This window comes from Podarcis pityusensis (genome assembly GCF_964106645.2).
Source record: "Podarcis pityusensis genome assembly, chromosome: 15".
Classification (NCBI taxonomy): Eukaryota; Metazoa; Chordata; class Lepidosauria; order Squamata; family Lacertidae; genus Podarcis; species Podarcis pityusensis.
In genome coordinates, this window is record NC_138040.1 from 29669159 (window position 1) to 29690417 (window position 21259).

At 52.3% G+C, this 21259-nt stretch overlaps 1 protein-coding gene across 13 annotated transcripts in view; it reads right to left on the reverse strand.

The window, feature by feature from the left end:
* The window catches only part of PHLDB1 (pleckstrin homology like domain family B member 1), a 45292-nt gene extending 29270 nt beyond the window's left edge, over positions 1 to 16022 (reverse strand). For 3 of the 13 annotated variants that reach the window (XM_080983367.1, XM_080983364.1, XM_080983357.1), the window contains exons 1-4: positions 15569 to 16022; positions 11419 to 11491; positions 10603 to 10726; positions 10135 to 10305 (exon numbers count right to left, since the gene is read on the reverse strand). In XM_080983367.1, coding sequence (XP_080839493.1) covers positions 10135 to 10305; positions 10603 to 10726; positions 11419 to 11478 — 355 coding nt within the window. In that variant the 5' untranslated portion in view covers positions 11479 to 11491; positions 15569 to 16022. Of the gene's footprint in view, positions 1 to 2630; positions 2729 to 10134; positions 10306 to 10602; positions 10727 to 11418; positions 11492 to 13304; positions 13413 to 15568 lie in introns of those variants that run through there. The other 10 variants (XM_080983368.1, XM_080983370.1, XM_080983366.1 and 7 more) reach the window with 9 other exon arrangements.
* Between the last annotated feature and the right edge of the window lie 5237 nt (positions 16023 to 21259).

Here is a 21259-nt window from a genome sequence, read left to right on the forward strand (position 1 = left end):
TGCTTTCTGTTAATCAGGTGCAGTCACATGGCTCCCAAGATCAAATGTGCAAACATCACAATCATCCCACCTCCTTCTTAATGGGATTGCATGTTTAGCTAATCCCAGGAGTCTGAACCACACAACCCTAATATCTGCTCCTTGCCACATGGGGAGCGGGAGAGTGTTCAGAAGCATCACTGCCTCCTACTGGAGACGCAGAGCATAGCCACGATGGCTACTAGCCATATTTAGGGCTATCCTCCATGAATTTGCCTAAGGCTCTTTTAAAGCCACTTAGGTTGTCGACAATCCCTGCCATGAGTCTGAGCGTTGAGAGAGGAATAAAAACTTTTCTCTCTCCACCTTCTCCATGCATTAGTTTATGTACTTCTATCGTGTCACCTCTTATCTAAACTAAAAAGTTAGAATTACCCACACACACGTAAAGAAGGAAAATGTTGGAGGAACAGAGCATTTTTCTCCAAGGACGGCCACCGTAAAGGTCAGTATGTTGAAATGTTCTCCAACTGGTTTCTGAATGCTGCCATCGCTAATGTCTGATTTGTGTGTCTTTTTATTATTTTGTCTATCAAGTGCAGGAGGGCTTTTCTGGTTGGTAATGGAATAGAGGGCATTTTGGAGGAGCTGGCGAATAAACTCGATGTTATGGATCACGTTACTAGGCAGAATTCTGGAGAAGTGAAAATTGCTGCTCAATCCCTGCATGTTTCTCCCCCAGGGACAAAACTGGTGCTTCTGCACAGCCTCAAAAAGGACAACTTGACCAGCCACCCTCACAGCTCCAGAGGGGAGCTGCCAGGCTTATCTTACAACGCAGCAATGAATCTTGCAGCTCTGTGCGTGCGACACAATATGTCTCCTCTCAAGGAAAGGCCTGGTGAAGCATTGGTAGCGCCCCCCCCCCCCACTCCTCCTTTAGGCAGGATGAAAGGAGGACTTGTGGGCAAGCTACTTCCCCAGGGGGTCAGCTAAAGCATCTCCTCCACTGGGCCGCCCAAATGACTTATTCGGGCAACACAGACATGTACAAATTCAGAGTTCCCATCCCACCTTTCCTGAGTCCCCAAACGCTTCATACCAGTCAGGAGGCAGGAAAGATCACTCTGGGGAGAGGGAGGGAGAGAGGAGAGGAAACCATTCTGTCCTCTGTCCTGCCTGAACCCTGGGAAGAAGCGGAAGTACGTAAAAGCAGGAGCCAGCGAAATAACAGGTGGCTGTCCTGCAGAGGGGGGGGCAGTCTGTGCCTCTCTGCCATCCCTATACAAGGCTCAGCATGTGGAACACAGCCAAGGAGGGGGAGGAAAGGGGCAGTTGGGAACGTCCCCAGGGCTTTGTGCCCCACCAAGCTCTGGTGCATTGGAGCACCAGAACTGCCACATGTCAAATCCCCCCCCCCCTCAAACAATCTGCTCTGTAAATCTCTCTGCTCCCCTCCCTCCTCGGCAGCATCGCTGGGCCTTTGTGCTGGGATCTCAGAGATAAATCACCCACGGCTGAGCTGCTCCCCATCTGGACTTCTGATCCCGATGGCTGCCTGGGAAAGGCAAAAATGGACCCTTCTCATTATAATGTCTATAGCAGTTCAACTATGCAGCAATAAATCATGGCCTCCACCTTGCTCACAACAACCGTGTAAGGGAGACCACTGACGTTCCTTTTTAAGGATAAACTGTGGCTGAAAACAGTTCCTTGCATGACCTGCTGTTCATCTTCTGGTCCTGACAGGCTCACCGTCTAACTTTCAAGTCTGACCAATGTTATAGGGTTGAGTGGATCCCCAGCACAGGACCACATAGCCCTGAAGAGACTTGAGTCAGGATGGCACAGAAAAAGCGACTAAGTTACCAGGAAACCTGATGTTTGGCGCAAGTCAGCCATCAGATGCAAACATGCAAACCAGGGAATCTATCCCAGCCATCCAGGGTGCAGGTGGGCTCCAAGCATCATTATCACCCCGTGGCAGCCCCTTGCCCTGCCCATTTTTGGCTGACCTTCTGTACCTTGCTCCCTCAATTCTCAGAGACCCCTCAACAGAAGCCACACTCTGAGCGCAATCTGCTCCTCTTAGCCAGCGCGCCGCCCGCTGGCCGGTGGCATAACTACCCAAGCATGGGGGGGGGGCATAAGAGAGGGAGGCGGTTGGACTCGTCCAGGGAAGGCCTGAGGGCCACGCGGCCCAGGCAAACCCCCTGGTCGCTTCCAAGACCATGTGATGCCTCCCCCCCCCCCGTCGGGTGCCACGTCTCCTGTGGGCAGCGGAGGCGGCAAAGAGCGCAAGGGCCGCCAGGCCTGGAGCAGGATCAGAAGCCGTCCCCGGGGGAAAGGGCAGAGGGGAGGCGCGCAAGGCGAGCCGAGCCGACTCGGAACCGGATTGCGGGCCCCAGCCTGCCTCGCTTCCCTGGGCCCGCCCAGCTTCTCTGCGCCGGCAGCGACAGCGCGTTACGCCGGGGGAGGGGACCGGCATCTGCGCCCGGCCAGGTCCAGCCGCCGGCGCCACTTTGGGGACTCCTAAAAATAGCGCCTGCGGCTGGAGCGCCTGTTGCAAGCCCGCCGAGGCCGGGGCGGCCGCCGCCTTTTCTCCCTCGGAAGGCACCGCGGCGAGGAGGACGCGCCCCCGGCGCACTCACCTGCCCCCGTCGTGCCGCCGCCGCCTCCTCAGTGCGGCGCGCCCGATCCCGGTCTGGCCGCGCCTTTCGCGGTGCCAAGCCCGGCCCCAGCTGGCGGGGTCTATTCAGGGGGCGGCTCCTCCCCTGCTTCCGTCGCGCAGCCGGGCAGGGGAGACCGGGGAGGGGGCGCCGCTGAGGCGGACCTGGGGGGGGGGTCTCGGCAGGAAGAGGGGGCGCAGCGACGGGACCCCTGGAGTTGGGGGGTGGATTGCGGCGAAGGCCCTTGCTCTGCAGGGCCGGGGTCGCCACCGGCGCTTCCCCGGGAGCAGCGCCTGGACGGCAGAAGGGCTGCGCCCTCGTCTGGCCACGAGGCGGCTGGCCGGGCTTGACTTCGCGCAGGTCGGTAGGGACAGAGACTGCCCGTCGAGGCTTGGCCGAAACGAGGCTGGGACTCGGGGGCCGCCCCCACTCGGAGGTCTCGCTAGTAGCAGCAGCCCTTTCGCTCGACTCAGCTCCGGCTGGGGGTGGGGGGTGTGGCAGCCATGATACTGGCCTGCCTTGCAGGCTTGTTGGGAAAGGTGCCCGAGAGAAAACCGGAGCCATGACCAGCTCAGAGCTGCGGAAAGGCGCCGCTCTCCCCCGCTTTTATTCTGCCAATAAATTCTGTGCTGGTGGGTCCTTAAACAGTTTCAACGTCCCTTTGAAAGAAGCGGGTTCTAAGCGAAAAAACAGCGCCAGACACCCCCCCAAAAAAAACCTTTTTGTCTCCCCATTTAGGCTCTACACAATTTTGGACTCTTCTTTGCCGGCGGCTGCCAAATGCAAGAGCATCGCAGCATTATTTTGAATGCCCTCTTTTCTTGTGGGGAGGGGGAGAAATCACCCCCTGCAGTGTGGACCTTGCCCACCCGCATCTGCACCGCTGAATGACACCATGCAGGAGCCAGGCTGCTTAAATTGTAGTATTTTCACTGTGACTTCCTCCAGATTCAGCTGATCAAGGAGTGTGATTTAATGAATTCTCCCTCCCAAAAAAATCAGTTTAGTTGCCTGAAGGGAGATAGTAGTGTGCCTGAACAGCTAGCTCACAAGCTCCCCGAGAGAGTGTGGGTGCAGCAGACATCAGACACCTATGGGAGAGGCTTGCTCTTATCGTGCACCTTAAGCTCCCTTGCAGGGCCATTGTGAAGTGAAAATGAGAGTGAGATGCACTGAGCCCTGAAAGAGGGGCAGGAGAAAAGGTTGACAGACACAGAAAGCAAAGCAGCCACCTCTTCCCTTCACTGGAAAGATCAAACCCTCACAAGGTGACCACTCTGGGGCACAAAAGGAGTGGGGCAGCAGGCTCCTCTATGGAGGCTCCCCTGGTGCCTGCCTCAATGCAAGACCTCTTTTCACTTCCCCTGACTTTTATACCGTTTGGTCCGTTTAAAACTCAGCTGGCTACATGAAACTGCTCTTTTGTATGGTAGTGTTTTAAAGCTTGGTTTACATAGGTGTGCTTTTTAAGTTTTTTCAGCCGGTGGCGCTGTGGGTTAAACCACAGAGCCTAGGATTTGCTGAGGTTCGAATCCCCATAACGGGGTGAGCTCCCATTGCTTAGTCCCTGCTCCTGCCAACCTAGCAGTTTGAAAGCATGTAAATGTGCAAGTAGATAAACAGGTACCGCTCCAGCGGGAAGGTAAACGGCGTTTCCGTGTGCTGCTCTGGTTTGCCAGAAGCGGCTTAGTCATGCTGGCCACATGACCTGGAAGCTGTACGCCGGCTCCCTCGGCCAATAAAGCGAGATGAGCGCCGCAACCCCAGAGTCGGTCACTACTGGACCTAATGGTCAGGGGTCCCTTTTCCTTTTTAAGCCTCTCTGGAAACCTGCTGAAGATGGTGCCTGATGTCGGTGGTGGCATAAATAAAAAAGAAACAGTGCTTGGGAGAAAGAGAAGGTACCTCAAAAGAAGAACTGGAGAAGCCCAGTGCTTTGGATGGCCTGGACAAGCCGGCAGAAACTGAAGCCAAATCACCCCTGAAAAGCAAGAGTCCGCAGGCTAGTAGTGGCACAAGCCACCAGTTGTCTCTCCAGGAGGAAATTCTGGGCACAAGGTCTCCCCCCTGCTGCATGGACTGGGTCCAGCCTTTCCTCAAAATGGAGTAAGGACCTCATTGGTGGAGGCTGCTGTCGGTTAGAAAGCATCTCCCACCCACCCCCAGGTTGGACAAAGGGACAGGAGCGATCCAAAGGCCAGGTTGTACCCCAGCTATGGCTAAAAGGGGCCAGAGTGAAACTCCCAGGGGCCCCCTGCCTTCAAATCTCTGGGTGCATCGGCCCCTGGGAGTTTCTGCCCCCTGCCAGGATCCCATTTTTGGTCAGGGTGCACCTCAGCCTCCTGAGCTGCGATTTGGGATGAGCTTTCAAGGGACATGGCAATGATGTGCTTTGAACTAGGGCAGCCTTGGTGGGATTTGCTAGCATGGAAAATATAGGGCAACTGCAGGGTCCTTTGAAGGGTGATGGGCTGCTCTGGCTTGCTGCTGCTGCTGCTGCTGCTGCTGCTGCTGCTGCCGCCGTCCCTCCCACATGTGAGATCACAGTTTAGCAGCACAATGGGGGGGGGAGGAGAGGGGGGAGGCATCTATAAGAGCACATCTGTGTCTGCAGTCTGCTCGCTCTCTCCAGCCAGGCACAACAGGCTTCGGCCCACGCCTTGCGAAAGCATTTGTGTGTGTGTGTGGCTGGGATTGACTCAGTCATGGAGAGAAGTAGCTCAGCTATTTTCCTCTCTCTGCCCAGGGGAGTCCTCAGGGCTATTAATTTTTAAAATATTTTTAATGGGATTCTTTTTCCAGGGTCTGGGCGGGCAGGGGGGTGGGAAAGAGAGTGATTCAGGCAGGAAACATGGAGTCTCTTGGAAAATCTGACACTGTGATCTTTGTATGAAAGGGCTGGCTGCTGCTGCACCCAGTGGTGTGTGGAGGAGCTCCCTAGAAAATGTGTGTGTTTAGGGCGGCGGAGGCAGGGGAAGTCCTTAAGGAGGTCACTAGTTCCAGATCCCCATTCTTTGCTCTGCAGAACGCAACAATTCGCTTAACGGTTTCTTCAGTCCACACCAAAGCACAGACACCGACCCAATCCCAAAGAGAAAATGACAACGGGGAGGAGGAAATAAGGGACTGAATATTGGAGAAAGGGAATGGCAGTGCTATATCTAGGGGCTGGAACCAGCACGTGCTTAATGCCCAGATGTGGGTGCAAAATGGGAGCCTGTGTGTTAGCACCTTTCTGATGTAGGCATGTGGTTTTGCAGCCCCCTTTCAGGCAGGTGAGACCTCCTGGGGAGGTACCAAAGCTCTCCACTGTGGTCCAAGGCCAATGCAAAGAGTATGTTGGTTTGGTGTTTTATTATTATTATTAAATAGCAAAGGCCCCAAGAGCAGGAAATTCTGTGTACAATGCTATAATGCATCCTGAACATCAGTTCAAAAACCAAATTGGGGGCATTGCATTACTAGGCACAAAGAGTGCATACTGTTTTGTGGTATTTTGGTGGGCCTAAACATTATTTTTTAATTTTCTTATGGACCAATACGACTATGCTTTACTTTTTATGTGACCTGAACATGTCACTTGATGTGTCAAATAAATACTTTAAATCTCAAATTAGTCAGCCACGTTAACTTGCAACATCAGGTTAGATCACCATCATCAATAGCTGAAGAAAGCTGTTGCACTCCTGTCCTGCTTTTAGGCTTCCCACAAACATTTACTTGGTCACTGGGAGGAAGAAGGTGCTTAACTGGCTGTTCTAACCCAACAGGGCTGTTCTTAAAGAGGGAAATGAATCTCCAAGGGCCACAGCTGAACACCTGATTTGTATGCAGAATGTCCCAGGTTCAATCCCCAGTGACATTTCCACATAGGACTGGGAGAGACCCCACCTGAAATCCTGGAGAGCCTCTTCCTGCCAGGCAGTGTTAAAAAAGCCTGAATTAGATTGACTTAAATGGGCAGACTTCTCCATGGAACTGCTGTGGGTGACTAGTACTGGTGACAGACATGCTGTCAATTTCCTGACAAGTGTTCTGGGAGATGGAGAATGAAGTCAGGGAGGAAGTGGTGTACTAATGGGCAAATTGAACGAATTCCACTTAAGTAAGACTGGGTTCATGTATGCTCTGCTCATGACAAAAAGGTCTATAGATACAGTACCCTAAATGATTGATTGCCCTAGAACAGCTGGTCAAGGAACCAACCAGAGAGGAGATGACCCTGGGCATAATCCTAAGTGGCACCAAGGAGGACTTGGAGAAAGATGTAAGTAGGCAGTTTCCAAGAAAGTACAGTCACATTTGACTTCAAAAGAGGAAACTTCTGAAGAATGAGGCGATGAGTTAAAAAGGAAGTTTGCAAGGGAAAGTCAAAAGTCTCATTAACCTTTGTCAGTAAGCACATGAAGAAGGGTGTTTTGGCAGAGAGTACATCCTTAGACTTTCAAAAAGCATTTGATCAAAGTCCCTCACCAAATATTCCCAAGTAAGCATAGCAGTTATGGAATAAGATCCTCTTATGGATCAGAAACTGGTTAAGAAACAGGAAGCAAAAGAAAAAGAATAAAATTGCAGTTTTCCTGATAGAGGGGAGCAAGAAATGGGGTGCCCCAAAAATCTGTATTGGGACCTGTGTTTTTGAACTTGTTTATCAATCACCTGGATTTAGGAGTGAGCAGTCAGATAGCCAGTTTGCTGATAACAGCAAATCATTAAGTATTTTTTATCTACCACTTTCCAACATGTATGACTTCAAAGAAGTTTCCATATGGCAAGTCATATAGTAAAATAAAATAGGCTGGCAAGAACAAAAAGGGATTGCAAGGAGCTCCATGAGGATCTTTCCAAATTGGATGACTGGGCGTTGAAATAGCAAATCCACTTCCATGTAGGCAAGTCTAAAGGGATGCACTATGGGGCAAAAAGTCCTCAGTTTACTTACACACTAATGGGATCTGAACTGCTAGTGGCTGCCTAGAAAAGCAGTCTTGCAGTCACAGTAGATAGTGCAATGAAAACGTCAACCCAGTGTGTGGCACCTGTGAAAAAAGTGCACAACTGGTGCCTCTCTCTGAACCTGGTATCTGAGTCGGACTTTCTACTGGCTCTTGCACTGTACCCACCCAGCCAGGAATTCTGTGCAAGTTCACTACAGATAACTGGTGAAAGCGTCACTAAAGATCAAGCACCAGGGAATTCTGAAATCCACCTTCCCATTCCCTAATCCACCTTCCCATTCCCTGTCCCCAAGCTGCATAGCTGCTGTAGGTTGTAGATTGCAGACAGCCCAGTCCTACTGCAAAATTGCCTCCCAACCAGCTGCCTCCCTCCTGCCATACTGGTCAGTATCTGCACCATTGATCGGGACGTGTCATGCCCTTCTACTCTGGGTGTAATTGCCCAGGTGCACTCCATCCTACTTTGCCAGGTGGGACCAGCACCTGGACATTCGGGACCACACATCTAGAAGATCTCCCAAGAATCCAGGATGCAGCCTCAGTCCTACCCTTCCTTTGGCAGTAGAAAGAGTAACATCTAATAGCAGCATCTCAAGCATCTGCAAAACAGTCAAGGGAAGGAAACACTGGCGAGTGGACACATTCAGCAAACCACCTTCCACCCACCAGTGATGTTTGGGAGTGGATCCCAAGGGGGCCAGTTTGTTGAGCGAAGGCAAGGGCCTGGTCTGGAAGACCCCACTTGGGAGAAAGCCTCTGGTCCTCTCCAGAGTCAGTTATCTACCTATCAAGGTAGCTGCAGAACCACACAGGCTTTCCCAGTCTGCCTGGAGCCACCAAGTGAGTGTTGCAGAACTGCCAGTTTCACGGACTCCCAGCAAATGCCAGCTTGGCATCTGCCAAGGAACAGCCCCCTCCTCCCCTGCTGTGTCCCTGGCAGCCCCAGGGACAAGGACAGGCAGACGAGCAACAGCTTCTCTCTTTCCCCCCCTTCTCTATGTGTGCAGAGAAAGAGTGTAGCAAAGCGCTATCCAGCAGCCGGCCCAAACTTGGGAGGCTAAAGACATTCTTTTCCTCTCCGAGCTTGGACTTGTCACTGTTCCTATTTTGTTGAATTTCCCTTTGTTTGTGCCAGCAAGAGCCTGCCTGCCTGCCTGCCAAGGACAAAAAGCCACAGAGAAGAGAGATTTGCTGCAGTGCCAGCATCTTGGTGTGGCCCCATCAGTGAGTCTTCCTCAGCAACAGCAGCGCACACTTTTTTGGGGGTCCCAGTGGATGCTCCAGACCCCCCAGGAAGGGGGTTCCCCAAGTCCCCCTTGGGGCACTGCCTGCCCTGGAGCCCACCAGCCGCCCACTTTCCTCAAGTGTCCTTCTGCACAGACAGTCTCTGCCATTGTTTGGGCCGCCCACGTGCCAGCGCTGCAGCTGTCAGGAAGGACCTTTGATATCTGACAGCAGTCTAATCCTTGCTAAGGAGGGGCCTCGCCTGACAGCAGCCCCTCCCCACAGCTTCCTCAGGCCAGGCCAAAGGCAGAACTCAGCAAATCATCAGGCAGAGCGGAGCCAAAATTCATTTGCAGATTATGAAAAACCACACCGGCAGCAGATTCACCGCTGTCCTCCCTAGTTGTAGGCCCCAAGCGACTCAGCCTTGCCTCAGAAACAAGTACCAGACACAGGCAAACTGAAAGAGTGCCTGACCAGCAGCCACCTATGGCATAGCTGTCAACTTTTCCCATTTTTTTAAGGGAAATTCCCTTATTCCGAATAGGATTCCTCGCAAGAAAAGGGAAAAGTTGACAGCTATGACTATGCTGGAGTCAGGCCTGGCTGTCCACAGGCCAAGGACCTACCTGGCCGCAGCAGGCGTTGCATGGCCAAGCTAAACTCTAATAAGGTAAAAGCAAAATGAGCTCCGCAGCCCCCACCAGAAATCAGGATGCTACCCCCACCCTTCTTCTCCCTTCCCCCAAGGTTGATCCTCGAAAGAATGTGGGCACATATTTTATCTTCTGTAAACCACTTGAGAATTATTGTTTTGATTTTTTTTACATTCGAGCAGTGTATAAATCTTAAGAAAATGAACAAAATGTTTGGTATCCTGGATCCTCCAATAACCCTTTGGACCTGCAGGACATCCTATAGGTCTGCAGGTCCCTGTCCCACAACTCCAGGCACCTCCTGCATCCAAGGAGCCGCTGCCTCTGCTCATCAGCTGCCATGACCCCTACCTGGGGGAGGAGAACAAAACCACATCCCACTGCAGCCCTCCCAAGGGAGTTTCAGGAGTCCCACCTACTGGCTTCATTTTGGGACAAGGCAAAAACATTTGTTGCTTTCCCAGGCCTTTGGAAATGTAATCAGCTTCCTTGCCAACAAAGCTCCTCTGTATATGTGGTTGACAGAGGTTGTTAGAGTCGTTTTTTTTATTGTCGGGCTACAGTGTTAACTAGCTGTTTGCTCCCACCCGTAGAAAGGGAGGGATATATTAGTAACAAGGAAAACCACCAACCCATCAGCCTCCTTACCTTGAGAAAGACGTGTGGGGCGTGTGACTGCCAAGCCATCTATGGCACACGGGTTGCCACAGGGGTGCAGAGTGAGAGTCCCGTGCGTGTTCTCAATGAAGCAGTGCTTGGGTGCCACGCCGGCCCCCTGTAGCACAATGTCTCCGGCGGCTGAGCCCAGCATGGTTTTGCCTGCAAGGAGACACAGGCAGATGCTCAGCAGGGCAGGATGTGGGGCAGCCACTGCCCCTCAAGCGGCTCTTCTGCCTGGCTAGTTCCCAGCAGGAGAAGCAGGTGCCCCCTCTCACCTATGGAGCTTGACAGCCAGGGGCCTGAGAGTAGCCAAGGCTGCCCAAAAGAGATTCCTAAACTGGATGTGCCAGTGCATCAAGGTTGGAGAGATTCTGCTGTGCCACCTTTCCTGGCTGATGCCCTGATATTGTCCTCCGCATGGGAAGGGGCTTCCCAACCAGCCCTGCAGGTACTTACCTTCTTCCAGAGGCAGGAGAGTGATGGCAGTGCTGAGACGCCCGCTGCCCAGGCTCACCAGATGTGGCTTTTCAGTCTGCACTTTCAGGCCTTTGCCTGTCTCGGTCAGGTCTAGAAGACTGTTCTGCAAGGTGGAGAATAGCTTTAACTGGCTGCAGCTCCTCTTGAGCCTCCATCTTCACCCACCACCACGAGATGTGGGTCTAAGGGAATGGGGTGGATGGCCAAGGCATGGGGCTGGCTGAGATTCGGGAGAAGGTGGGAGAGGAAGGAAGAGAACTGCCCCAGTTGCAGGCAGTATCCAGGGTCTGTAGCTCACTCTAATAGGATCACAGAGCAAGCCAATTAACCCTAAGGGATTTAGGGCCAATCCTCCTAATTGGACAATAAGAGGAGCAGGGAGCAGCCCTGCTCTGTTGAAGCCCAGAAGGCTGATGAGCCAAGGAGAGGAGGAGGCCATTGGTACTGCAGTGGGGGAGCATCTCCTGGTCATTTGGGGCTGATGTACATAAAGGTTTCAGCCCCTGTGCCTGCTTCAGGGTGGTACCCCTTGTGGGGAGAGATCCTAATAAAACCAACAATAGCACAGCACTTAGTTACAACACAGAACTAGGGAAAGTCTTCAACCGTTGCCAAAAGATAACAAAGTTGACTCCAGGCCAACTCCATAAATAAGGAGCCAGCACCAAAAAGGCCCTGTATTGCCCTCCCTAGGCTCACTCTCTGGCCTGAGGGTGAGAACCCCGCTTTGTTTGCAAGTATTTCCATTCACAATATTCCAAGTTGTTGTTTTTTCCATTCACAACATCAGCTCACCTGAAGACGTGCCTGCACTCGACCAGCTGGGCTGGCCACATTGCGGTTACAGGTCTCCATGGCAACAGTCCCCCTAAAGGAAAAGGGAAGGTCAAAAATCCTAGCCCAGAAGATGACCCAAAGTTCCACTTAGGAGATCAGTTCCCCTCCACAACACATCCTGAGTGACCATCTTGTTTTGACTTCTGCATCAAAGCCACTTTGAATAGTGTAGAGGGGGGGGGGTTAAAATAAAATCTAGGTTTCTCAGACCCATATGTTGAATCTGGGATTAACCAAGAGTAATCCCTTGCCCCCCCCCATCAACCCCACCTTCACCACCCAACTGTGTCTGCATACATTCCCCCCCCCCCTTGTTCCCTGATCTCTCACCCCATCTGAAATCTAGATTGTAAACACACCTACCTGCCCCTCAGGCATGCTTATTAGAAAGACATGTTGCTTTCTCAAGTACATGGAAGAGTGTACATGAAAAGCAACAATATCACACTGACAACATGTTTAATGCCTCCACAGCTCCAGCGATTCTACTTCATTGTCCCTTTTCTGTTTTTTTTCCCCTCTCTCTCTCAGCTGCACCTCAGATCTCTGCACCCCCAGCCCCCTTCTCGGGAAGCCACCATGACAACCACAGTACGCCACCTACAGGCTGCGTCCCAACACTGCCCTACCTTGCAGCAGCCACCTGGGCCCCCTCAGAGAGGCAAAGCAGTCACTCACGCACCACTGGCACAGGTCAGGAGCCCCCAACCCACAGCCCCCTCTGCGGCAGGGCAGAAGCAAAGGTCTGCCTCTGCCCTGAACTCTCCCTCCCTCCCTCCCTTTCCCACCTCCCTGAAATGAACACAGGTCCTCCCAAGGGGATGCAAGAGTTCTTCATCAGCAGAAAAGGCAGCCAGAAGTCTTGGCTTTTTGCCTTTCTTTCTCCTCAAGTCTGAGGGGGGGGGGGACACCTCCTCAGGAACTGCCTTGGTGAGGGTGGGGGGTGGTCTCCCTGTTCCCTTGCCTTCCCCTCTCTCCTCCAGAGCTGCTCCAGCAGGTCACAAGCCCTGACAAGCAGCCTCTGTTCTGGAGAAGGGAGGGAGGGTGGACACCCCACCTTGCCAGCAGCGACAAGGCGGCTTTCTTCTCCGTGAAGAGGTCAGAGAATGAGGCGCTTGTGTGGCTGGGAGTGGCCAGGCAGCAAATGCCAAAGGGTCGGAGCTCCAGAAAAAGTGGGCCTGGGATGGCTGCGAGCCTCCTCTTGGGCCTGGGGACAGAGTGAGTTGCGGGGGCTCCTAGCCGGACCACACACACAAAGCACACAGAGAGAAAACAGAGAGGAAGAAAAAAGGTCCTCTGAGGGAAGGGGAAGGAAGGGAGAAAGGGCAAATCTGCCTGTGAGCCCCAGCTGTGATGTGGCCCCTTCCAGGAGAAGCTGACAGACCTCCTTGTGGGCCACTCCCTTCCCAGGCAAGGGTGCTTTTGGCCTGTCCTTCCCCCCCCCTCCCAGAAAAGAGCCTGGGAAAGTTGGGGGCGGCAGCTGGGCCAAGCCCTGGCCGCCCACAACGGCTGGATTGCCAAAAAGCCTGTGATGACACAAGAGCAGGGTGACCAGCTCCACCCCCCCCCACACACATCGAGCTGGACCAGAGTGAGAACTGTTCTGCCCATCTGCACCCCTCCAGTCCTCATGCAGGAGAGTCCGCCACAAGGAGAAGGAGGGAGAGCCAGTGGTGGGGCACAGATGGCATTGGCAAGGCTTGCCCAAGCTAAAGAGGGCTTGTCAAAGAGCCACGCAGCAGCAGAGCCTTCCTCGCGATGCCAAGAAGCATGTGTGCATCCTCCACAGTCTGGGCCTATAGGTAAAGAGGGTCCCCAAAGGCCTCCAGGCAAGGAAGACTCACCTCAAAAGTCTTCCAAGACAACCATCCTGACTCCTGGAGGGGCACCCGAAAGCTCTGCCGTTCCCACAGCTGGCAAGAGGCTCTGGAGGCCAGTTCCCTTTGCAATCCTGAGTCACCGGGAGGAAACAGCCTTTCCTGTCCCATCCACAGGCGAAGAGGGGAGGCCCAGCCCAGGCCACAGGTTGCCAAGGCAACAGCGGACAATAACAGGGGCAACAGCCACTTCCCCTTGGAAAACAAACCAAGAGCTAGATCTATCCACCAGGCACACTGGCTCAGGAGCCCCTCTCCCCAGTTCCCCAAGGGGCAGAGGTCTCCTTTCAGCTCCTGTGCCCCCAAATAAGTCAGGCAGCAACCTGGCAGCTGCAGCCCCCAAAAGCAACCGTGGAAGCCCACCAATGCCCACTGCCACATGGGATGCTCACAGCCATGTGCTTCTCCAACATTAACATTAGCAGATGGATATTTCAGATCCTGGCTGCCCAACTCAAGCTGGGGAGAGAAACCAATAAACTGGGTGAATTCAAAATTGCCACCAGATAAGCATCCAAGTACCAAGAGAGAGGTGTCCCTGGATGGCTCTCTGTGGCTGCCAGAAAATGTCACGCACACACAACGCCTTCCTCATTCCCAGGACTGGCAAATCCTGATTAAATGAAGGGGGGAATTGCCCTCCGCTCATTAAACCCTTTCATGGGGCAGATCCAAGAGCAACAGGCTCCCTGGTTCATTTGTGAAGAAAGTCTCAGAACATTCTGGGCACCGCCCTGAGCACCAAACAGAACTGGCCCCAAGGAGGTTAGCCACAACTAGGCAAGGCAACCAGACAATTTGTCCTTTGCCTCCAAAGGGATCAGCCGTCTCAATGGTGGACCGGATGCCTCCCGCTCTGTTGCTGTAGAGAGAGAACTGATCTTAAAGATGCACTAAAAGTATTTGCTGTCCCAAGGTCTCCAAAGAGAAACTCCCTGAGGATAGGGATACTATCCTTGGTGTGTTGTAAGGGCTAAGAATTACTTTTAAAAGAGGACTCCGTATTCTTGTTCTTTTTGTGTGTGCTTTTTGTAGCCGCTGTTTTATTATATTATGAAAAACTTTAATAGAAATCTCATTACAAAGAGGAACTCTCTAAGAGTCCTGCAAGTAAGAGACAGCATCCCTCCACTCATCCTCCACCAATGCCTCCTGTCACTATGACAGGCAGGAGTTCCACAGGTTCAGCCAGAACATCATAGCAAAGCCATTCTCCTGTACTGGGAGAGCATTAGAGCATTCCCAGGGATTCTCTGCTAGGGGTGTGGGGAGGTTATGGCTGATCAGTCCTGTTGCTGCCCACTCTGGGTGCCTTGGCTTTTGGGGTGGCTTCACCCCAGTGCCTTTGGAAGACCCTCCACCTTGCCCTAAATGAGTCCAGGTGCTATCCCTCGCCTTGCTCCCCACCTGGGCCTCCCACAAACCAGCAGCGCAGGCAAACAGAAAGAGGCTGTCACCGTTAAAGTCTCCAGCCGACTCCCTTGTCAGCTCAACAAAGGAAACGTGCACTTTTTAAAAAGCCAGAAAAGCATTACATTGTTTCAGGTGGGGAGAGCGACGCACACGGCTTAATCCTGTCCACAAGCCATATTCGATGACCCAGATCTTTTGTCCCTAAGTCTCCACCGGAACTGTTGGAGGAGATCTGTACTCATAACGTCCCTTTAGGGCGCTCGGGATTCTGGCACAGGATGCAGGAACCCTCTTTTCTGCTCCCCAGCAGCGCGGGGAGGGGGCTGCATGCGGCTGCCAGTCTCCCCTCCTGCCAAGACGCCGCAGGTCCCCCTTCTCCTTCTCTCCCGTCCCGAAGACTCGCTCGCTGCGCGGATTAGGGAACAGAAATGCCAAAAATGTGTGGAATGCGCCACGTCCGTCCAGGCAGGGAGGCGGGCAGGCGAGCTCCCCCCCCACCCCACCGGTGCCCCCTTCAGGTGCCATCCAGGAAGGAGCTCCCTTGGAGATAGACAAGAGAGGAGTCGAGCCAATCGCCTATAAGGGAGGGGGCACCGCTGGCTACATGGACATCTCGCCCCCACCCAACACTCGTATATACCTAGACACGAATACGAACAATAGCTGGGGGGAGAGGGGAAGATTGGGAGGGGGTTCGAAGGGGCGAGGGAACCGCCCCAAGCCCAGGAAAGAGCCCCCCTCCCCATCCCAGTTCCATCCCCGGCAGGTGCGTCCCGTCCAAAGAAGGGAATTAACCTTCGCCGCCCCGTCCCGCTTACCTGGCTGGTGGCCCCGACGGGGCGCCCCCACCTGCGGAGCCCGCTCGCTCGCGATGCCTCCGAGCGGAGCGCTGGAACCCGCGTCTCCTACTCGCCCAGACCGGACTCCTCTTTCCTCGGCGAGGGGCCGTCCCTCCGCCTCAGCCCGAGGAGGAGGGCGAGCCGGAGGAGCCCCCGCCCCTTCTCCCCGGGCCTGGCCTTTGTTCGCCGCCCTTCCTGGGGCGCTCTGTGCCAGGCTGGGATGAGCCGCTGCCCGGCGCGTGACCTGCCAGGCACGCCGGATGCCGCCCGCCCGGGGACTGGCAGTGCCCCCCGGCTTGTGCCCGAGGAGGAGGAGGAGCAGGCAGGGCTGGAAACCGGAGAGGCGCTGCTCGCTGGCTGCAACCCGAGCCGCCGCTGCCGCCGCTGCAGGAGAGCCTGAACAAAGGGCTGGATCAAGAGAGGTGCCGGGGCGCAACTGGCTGGCTGGCTGCGCCTGACTTCGACGCCCCGTCTGGTCCCTTGGCAGCGGCACGTGCTCCGAGGGAGGGCGGCCTCCTCCTTCTCGGGAGTACGGAGGAGACGGGAGATCTCCTGGTCGCAATGGAGAGAGACTGCAGCTTAGTGGCACCAGCTGCTTGACATGCTAAGGTGACAGATTCAGTCTGCACTTCCAGCGAGGGCTGGGAATGCCCCTGCGTCTGAAATCCTGGAAAGCTGCAGCCTGCCTGTGTGGACAGTACTGAGCTAGATGGAACTAACGGGCAAGGCAGCTCCCTCTCTCAGTCTTGCTGCCCTGGGTGCAACACCCAGTGGAGGTAGAGGACAAAGACTCCTTTGCCCTAGTAAGCAGCCGGTACCCAGAGGTATTTTCCTGCAGGAGGTGAGATTGCTGGAAAAGAGGATGCAGCAGGGCAGCTGAGTCCACGTGGACCTGCTCTTGTGGTCCTTCCTGAACCACCTGCTGTCTGACCTTCCACAGGTGAGGGAAGAAACAGGGAGTCCCCTCCTTTTGGTGTCTGGGCACTGGGAGGCAACACAACAGCTCTGACTGGACTCTCCCAGCTGCCTGATTCAGAAAGAAAGGTATGGGGAAAAGAAGAGGAGCAGGAAAGGAAGTGTGAGGACCAGAAAATGTCTAGAGGCAGAATCTGGGCCAGAGACAGTCCCAGGGATTTTCCTAGCCCAGTTTCCTGTACTGAGTCATGGGCTGGGGGCAGACAGGCCGGGCAGGGTCAGCTAAGACATCCTTCCGGGTCCCAGCTCCACCGCAGGTGAAGTTGTGGCCCACCCACCACCTTGTGTGGAGCTGGCAATCATTCAGCTTGGAGGAGGAGGGGGTGATGGAGATCATGAGTTGCCGGCCAGATTCCCCCTTTTTCCCACAGTCCAAATATGCTGGCAGAGACCCTGCAACATCTGGAGTCCATCAACCCCCTCCCTGCTCTGTGTTACACAACGGGCTGCACAGCTGTTCAAAAGAGTGACTTCCAGAGGCCCAGAGCACATCAGGCAGCAGCAGCAGCCCCCACAGGAAAGGGACAAAGCTACAGCCACAGCTGGCAAAAGAAGACCCCCCTCCCCCTCAACTGGGATATCTTCCTGAGTGTCAGGTAGAGTCAGTGTGGTGCAGTGGTCAGAGTGTCAGACTAGAGCCTCGGAGACCAGGGTTCAAATCCCCACTTAACCAAGAAGTTCACTGGCGGTGTCCTTGGGCCAGTTACTGCCTCTCAGGCTAACCTACCTCACAGGGTTGTTGTGGGGATTAAATGAGGAAGGGAAGAACCATACACACCACCTTGGGCTCCTAGGAGAAAAAGCTGGGATATAAATCTTCAGATGGAAGATGGAGCAAATTGGTTTTCTGCTGCTCCAGAGGGTAGGACCCAAACCAATGGATTCAAAGTACAGTGGTACCTCGCGTTAAGAACTTAATCCATTCTGGAGGTCCGTTCTTAACCTGAAACTGTTCTTAACTTGAGGTACCAGTTTAGCTAATGGGGCCTCCTGCTGCCGCCACATGATTTCTGTTCTCATCCTGAACAAAGTTCTTAACCCGAGGTACTCTTTCTGGGTTAGCGGAGTCTGTAACCTGAAGCGTCTGTAATCTGAGGCACCCCTGTACAAGAAGGGAGATTCTGACCAAATATTAGGAAGACCTCTCTGATGGTGAGCTGTTCAGCAGTGGCAAAGACTAGCTCAGAAGGTGGCGTTGGAGGTTTTCAGACAGGTTAGGTGGCTATCTGTCAGGAATTCTTTGGCTGTTATTTGTACATTGTAGGGGGACAAACTGGGAAGAAATAGAAGGGGAAGAAATGGAGGCAGTGAGAGATTTTACTTTCTTGGGCTCCATGATCACTGCAGATGGTGACAGCAGTCACGAAATTAAAAGACGCCTGCTCCTTGGGAGAAAGGCGATGGCAAACCTAGACAGCGTCTTAAAAAGCAGAGACATCACCTTGCCAACAAAGGTCCGTATAGTTAAAGCCATGGTTTTCCCAGTAGTGATGTATGGAAGTGAGAGCTGGACCATAAAGAAGGCTGATCGCCGAAGAATTGATGCTTTTGAATTATGGTGCTGGAGGAGACTCTTGAGAGTTCCATGGACTGCAAGAAGATCAAATGTATCTATTCTTAAGGAAATCAGCCCTGAGTGCTCACTGGAAGGACAGATCGTGAAGCTGAGGCTCCAATACTTTGGCCACCTCATGAGAAGAGAAGACTCCCTGGAAAAGACCCTGATGTTGGGAAAGATTGAGGGCACAAGAAGAAGGGGACGACAGAGGATGAGATGGTTGGACAGTGTTCTCGAAGCTACAAACATGAGTCTGACCAAATTGCGGGAAGCAGTGGAAGACAGAAGTGCCTGGCGTGCTCTGGTCCATGGGGTCACGAAGAGTCGGACACGACTAAACGACTAAACAACAACAGGGGGACGAACGAGATGACCCTTGCTGGCTCTTCCAACTCTACAATTCTCATTCTATGAAATGCAATAAATAAATAAAAATATAGAGGCCTGGAAGGTCACACACGGTCCCCCACCACTGCAGTATGTGTTGCAGCAAACCTTACAACAGCTCTGCGGGGCTGGGCAGCGCTATTTCAGCATTGTGCCAGAAGGGGCTGTGGGCAAGAACAGGATACCCCAATATCTGGGCAGTTTCCCCCTGCCAGTGGACCCCCCCCCCCATTCGGAGGAAGAGCAAACAGAATAAACAGCCTCAAATATTTCCCAGTTGAAACAAATTCGCTCACACAAGAGACCAACCTAATTATAGCTGAACATTACATCACCCAGGGAAGGGAGGTCCCTGGCGCATCTTCCTTTCCCTGCCCCCTCGAGCCCTTTTGAATAAAAAAAGGAGCCCCTGCATATTGAGAGGGAGATGCAATCCCACTGTGTGATGAATCCTTTCATCTTCCAGCATAGTTGAGTTTAAAGGGCCCGGATGCGCCCTGAATTCGCCTTTCCGAGGCCAGGAGGCCAACAGCTGCAGCCTCTTGAGAGGACCAGAACAGGGGGGTGAAGACCCAGCAAAAAGGGAAATGAAAACAATAACAGCACTGCTGCTGGTTTTTCAGAGCAGAGCACAGGATCCAGCATGGAAGCTGGTTGCCTGACGTGTTGCTCCTCTTTGCAGTGGGAGAGACAGCCTCATATGAAGCTTTCTGTATTGGTGGATACAGGTGGTTTTGCTGGCACACTGACCTGTCAAGAAGCTGTAGGGATGCTCAGGCAACCCAGCTAGCAGGAGATAAACCAGGTGTGGTGAACCCCTGGCCTTCCCCATGTTGTTGGACTCCCAATTCCTACCAGCCCAAACCAGCCCAACCAATGGCTAGGGATGATGTATTACAACAACATATGGGAAGTCACAGTGGAGGAGACACCTGGGAGAGACTAGTGGGCCCCCATACTGGGGGCGGGGTGGGTGGGGGGTGGGAAGGAAACTACTGTAGATACATGATTTTTAAAGAATACTAAACATGAAGTGAATGTAAAAGAAGAGAAGAAAGTGGCAGTTTGGAATGAGAGAATAACACAGAAGTGTGAAAGGAGGAGAAATTACAATAAATGAGTAAAACTACCATAGTTTGAGAGCCTTTGAGTTGTTAGCCAATAAATGCAAATTCTTGTTCAGGAGCTATTTTTGGACTGGTTCATAAGAGGGACAAAATTGTATTTGGGTTTTCTATTAATTTCCTTTTGTTCCAATTCTTTGGTAAACAGTGGGTTTTCCTGGAGGAGCAGCGGGACAAAAAATTCTCTCTAACCTGTTATTGTTTGCTACAAAATGCTAGAAACCGGTACAAACAAAAGTGTGGTTGAGCCCTAAATTATATCCAATTAAACCCACTGAAATTAAGTTATTCATATCTATTATTTTTAGTGGGTTTACTCTGAATAGGAGTATTGCTGGACACAACCCCCTAGATAAGCAAATTCTTCCCAAAATGTGGAGTTCAGTCAGAATACCTCCACAGCTAATGCTTATATTCAAATGTGTAATCTACAATTCTGCAGGTGCAGCTTCCTGAAACACTTTACACATACACAGTTGAGAATTTCTGTCTGCTGTATCCATAAAATGTATTGTTTACAATTTCAGAATGCAGAAAGATAAAGCTTTACCTTATTATTTATATTTGGGTGCCACCCTTGTAACCAGAAATTGGGTTGAGAGTGGATGGCAGTTTCATAACCCATGGCTAGATAGATTGCAGTTCTACACAGGCTCTTTCAGGGCAATATCTCTCACCTGTGACCAACAGACTTGAAAGGTTTGCAAGCAGACCAAGAGGCTCAAGGACTCCGCAAGTTAATTACAGTCAAGCAGTTCGATGCTATTAAGTTTGCACCCAGAACCTTATTCCAGAGAACTGTAAATGAATATCCCAAGCTTCTTATTATAGGAAACAGCGATGCATCTTGGGGGCAGTTGTCTCCTGAAGAGCCCCCCTTAACCTCCCGTTAACATACCATTAGCGAGTAATATTCCATTTCTATTTAAATAGAACTTTAAAAGGGAGACTAGACTAGCCATTTTATCAGAGGGCAAATCCCAGTTACTACTATTATAATTTGGTAGCAGTCAGGGCAGTGCTCATTTATCCTTCCACTGGGTGAGGAAGAATTCAAAGATAGCAAAATACATTCGGAACTTTTTCAGATCAGCTGTGAACTCCTTTCGGAATCTTCATCAGCTTTCTATAATTATTTTTCACTTAATAATTATTAGCCACTTAATAGGCATAAGGCAAGTTGCAAGCACATCTTACCCTTCTGAAAGGTACTTCCTTATTCATTATATTTCTTCATTATTTGGTTAGTGTGGCATGGTGCCCTATCCAGTTTTGCCTCTACCATGGAGTTTGACTGCTCTCAGTAGCAAAGGGGTGCACAAGAGCCCCAGATTGGTCTGTTCACTGAACCTGGAATCTGTGCAAATGAAGCTCCATTATATGTTACAAGTACCCAGCACCTTTTGATTTCTGCGTGCTATTCAACAGAATTGTATTCAGAGAAGACCCATTTATTTTAATGGGACTACTCAAGAGTATGACTAACAGTGGTTAGCAACCCCATTATCTGTTTTCATAGTGCCTGGGCTCTGCAGTTTGGTCCATGATGGAAATCAGAGACACAGCCTCAGATGCCTCTGCAGTCTTAAGACAGTACTCCATTGTTTGTATTTACATATGCAAACT